General features: G+C 52.8%; 1 protein-coding gene across 1 annotated transcript; it reads right to left on the reverse strand.

Moving 5' to 3' along the window:
- Window positions 1–2,498: 2,498 nt before the first annotated feature.
- IER2 (immediate early response 2) lies at window positions 2,499–3,481 on the reverse strand. Its single transcript, XM_089652661.1, has one exon. The coding sequence runs from the start codon at window positions 3,424–3,426 to the stop codon at window positions 2,962–2,964; it is 465 nt and encodes a 154-aa protein (XP_089508787.1). The 5' UTR covers window positions 3,427–3,481; the 3' UTR covers window positions 2,499–2,961.
- Window positions 3,482–4,000: the final 519 nt, after the last annotated feature.

Consider the following 4,000-nt stretch of genomic DNA (forward strand, 5'->3'; position numbering starts at 1 on the left):
GCTGGCCCAAACTATTTACTGCACTGACAGGTGCATTTGTTGGGCATGCTGTATTAAAAGTGTATATAAGCCACAGCTACATACAGTAACAGCACCGGGCTGCAGATGTGGAATGGGGACTTCCGGTCCCACTGCTAGAACAAAATAAGAGTTGGGCCAAAGGCCACTCAAAGCATTGTAGTCTATGAATGAATATAAAATTCTGACTGGCTGAGTCAGAGATCGCAATGCCATCTGCCTGTCTCAGCCAATCAGAGGAAGCTTTGTATTCATTCATATAATACAAAGTTTCCTGTGAATGGGTGAGTGGCGTGCAGCTCCGCTCTATTTTGTTCTGAAAGCAAGATGGAAAATGTGTTGGTGCAGTAAACGGTTTGGGCCAGCTGTTGTAGCCCATCTTAGGCCTTATTCACAGAGGTGGCAATTAAAACAGATGTTTTAATCTCAGCTTTATTACCCGATTACCCACCCAGAACACACCACACCCATGATGTTGCTTTATAGCAGTGGTTCTCAACCTGGGGGTCGAATGACCCTTTCACAGGGATCCCCTAAGACCATCAGAAAACACATATTTCCGATGTGTAAAGAGCAGCTACTGTGTAGAAAGCAGCTGCGGTGTTGAAAGCAGCTACTGTGTTGCAATCAGCTACTGTGTTAAAAGTAGCAGTATTGGAGGTAAAACGACACTCATGAATTATAATTACTGGGTAAATAGTTTTATGGTTAGGGGTCACCACAACATGAGGAACTGTATTAAAGGGTCACGGCATTAGGAAGGTTGAGAACCACTGCTTTATAGCAAAAAAAAAAAAAAAAAAAAAAAAAAAAAAAAAAGCTATGCTCACCGTACCCCATGTGAAACTCAGCAGGTATTACCCCCTGACAAATGTGACTCAAGTGACTAGGGTCACCCTGTAACCATTTGTAGAGCAGATGGCTGTGCCGGTACAGGCTTCTCAGGGTTAAAACAGGCAGGGAGGAGGCAACATACCACCCGTTAGTCACACTTCAAAAAGCAATCTACTAATGGCTTTTCAGAGGGTGGTAAAAACTGTCTCCCATATAAAAGGCCTTTAGCACAACATACAGATCTGATTGTACATATTCCCTGCCTGCTTGGCTACAAATATTTGGTTAGACTTGAAGGTGCTCATTTTTGTTCAATTTAATGTGGCAACACATTGTATGGTGACCCTTAAAGCAGGGCGCACAGAGTCCTTTTGCTCAGGCAGTTGGGCTGAACATAAAAACCTTCCAGATGGATGTATTACCACTAGCGAAGTTCGTACAGCAATCTCCCCCACTGAGCTGGTGTAGTCCAATACGGCCCCCACCCCCCCAGAACACACTGATCACCCCCCACTGAGCCATCAGTCTGATACAGCCCCCACCCCACCAGAACACACTGATCACCCCCCACTGAGCTGTTGGTCTGATATGGTTCCCCACGCCACCAGAACACACTGATCACCCCCTAGTGAGCTGTTAGTCCGATAGGGCCCCCACCCACCAGAACACACTGATCACCCCCCAGTGAGCTGTTGTAGTCCAATAGGGCCCCCACCCGAACACACTGATCACCCTCCACTGAGCTGTCAGTCTGATATGGGCACCACCCCACCAGAACACACTGATCACCCCCCACTGAGCTGTTGTAGTCCGATATGGGCCCCAACCCCACCAATCACCCCCCACTGAGCGGTCAGTCCAATACAGCCCCCACCCCGCCAGAACACACCGATCACCCCCCACTGAGCTGTCAGACTGATATGGGCCCCCACCCCACCAAAGAACACTGATCACCCCCCACTGAGCTGTCAGTCCGATATGGGCCCCACCAAAACACAGCAATTACCCTCCACAGAGCTGTCAGTCTGAAATGGGCCCCCACCCCACCAAAACACACCGATCACCCCCCACTGAGCTGTCACTCCGATATAAGCCCCCACCCCACCAAAACACACCGATCACCCCCCACTGAGCTGTCACTCCGATATGGGCCCCCACCCCACCAAAACACACCGATCACCCCCCACTGAGCGGTCACTCCGATATGGGCCCCCACCCCACCAAAACACACTGATCATGCCCATTAGGCAGAAGCTGAGCAAACGGCTGTACACTGCCTGAATGTCAGGAGTCTGTTGAGCTGGCCAATATTTGCTCAGTATTTACCAACAATGAAGCCAGCCATACACTATACAATCTGAATATAAACTCGGAAAGTAACCAATAACTATGTGTTCTAAAGCCAAAACGTATACAATCCATTGTATCAGTACCCATCTGACAGGCCCTTAGAATACATAGATATTAGATCTAAAAAGGAGATTGTACAATGTATTGCCAGCATAGATTGATCACAATTCAGTTGATTCGGCAGGGTTTGGGCACATTTCGATCCATCTATGGCCTGATCGTTTCCTGGAAGCAGACTGACATCTATACAGAAACATTTCCCTCCACCGACAGAACAAACAGCTACAAGACAGATGTAACGAATGTAAAAATAAAGATGGTTTATTACAGATAGACTGTAACAAGGAATCATTGTATCATCAGTGGAAGTAAACGATGGCACAATACATGAACGATGTGGTCAGTAAGCCGTGCCCTGTCCCTTCACTGACCCATCACGGTGACGACAGTCCATGCCGGTAATGCCGGCTCCGGTGACGCGGTGGAATGGAATGTCCTGAACAGTCAGCTCTGACTCAGCCGAAGTTTCCGTCTCCCGGCTCCTGACTCATCCCACCTTCCGGAGTGGACCGGTCTGTCCGCTTCTCCGATTAACCCTTCCTCCGCCTTCCTGAGAGCTCCGGTGGAGCAATACAGCCGATGGGTCCGGGGATGTAGGCCGGTCCCTGCCGCCGCCGTACTCTATGGAGGAGGGCTCTTCTCCTGGCAGACCCGGAGTTCAGCGATCTCACGTTCTACGACCCGCTCCGCCTTGTAGGATCAGAAGGCCTCCACGGCTCTGACATGGACGGAGGACACGGCTCCGGGCCCCCGGCACCCCCCGGGGATCTGGGGCTGAACACTTCTCAGCAGTCTCTGCAGGACCTCGGCCAGGCCGGGGAAGGCTCCACCTTGAGGCTGGGGCTCGGGGGTCTCCTGCCAGAGACAGGCCCGCTTGCTGGGCACCAGCTCGGGGAGTCCGGACCCGCAGGACCTCCGTTTGCGGCTCTCTCTGGCTTCCGCACTGGGCGGGGTCACAGGCTTAGGTTCGGGGATCTGGACGGACGACACCATCAGTTCCCGGGCGCTCCGCATCACCATCGCCAGCTGCAGAGAGCGGTGAAGCCTCATCCCCCCTCGCTGGGTCCGGGAACGGAGAAGCTTTACGGCGGACAAGGATGCGATCCGCTGAGCCTCCCGGTGGACGGCCTCCTGGTGTGCGAGGATCTGAGCGTAGCTTTCCATCGTTCGATCAGCCCACACAACGACTTCTTCTATAGCAGAGCGATAATGAGAGTCCGGGCGTCCCGGGAAAGGGTTTTATGGAGCTCTCCGAGAGCTGGGCGGAGACAAGCAATGGGCGGGTCTTGGGCTTAAAGCACCAGGATGTGACTATCAAAGGAACGGAAAATATGATGGCCGTGCCTGTACCAAGGTGCATCCATAGGAATGATAAACAGTCCTGACCGGCACAGAGTAATACTGCATAAGGATCTGATCGCACAAACAATGCTCAGCACCGACCTGACCACCCTATAGACATATCAATGGTTCAATGTCTCCCATACAAACCTGAAAGGATTGCTGATCATGCAGCAGCTGGGCACAGGGATCCATCGGCAGCCGGGCACAGGGATCCATCGGCAGCCGGGCACTGGGATCCATCGGCAGCCGGGCACTGGGATCCATCGGCAGTGGGGCACAGGGATCCACCGGCAGCCGGGCACTGGGGTCCACCGGCAGCCGGGCACTGGGGTCCACCGGCAGCCGGGCACTGGGGTCCACAGGCAGCGGGGCACAGGGATCCACCGGAAGCCGG

This window comes from Staurois parvus, unplaced genomic scaffold, assembly GCF_062004578.1.
Source record: "Staurois parvus isolate SC_StPar_1 unplaced genomic scaffold, SC_StPar_1.0 ptg000689l, whole genome shotgun sequence".
Classification (NCBI taxonomy): domain Eukaryota; kingdom Metazoa; phylum Chordata; class Amphibia; order Anura; family Ranidae; genus Staurois; species Staurois parvus.

Bases quoted from the DNA above. Each gene is read 5' to 3' on its own strand.
- IER2 (XM_089652661.1), bottom strand. From the start codon at position 3,426: ATGGAAAGCTACGCTCAGATCCTCGCACACCAGGAGGCCGTCCACCGG.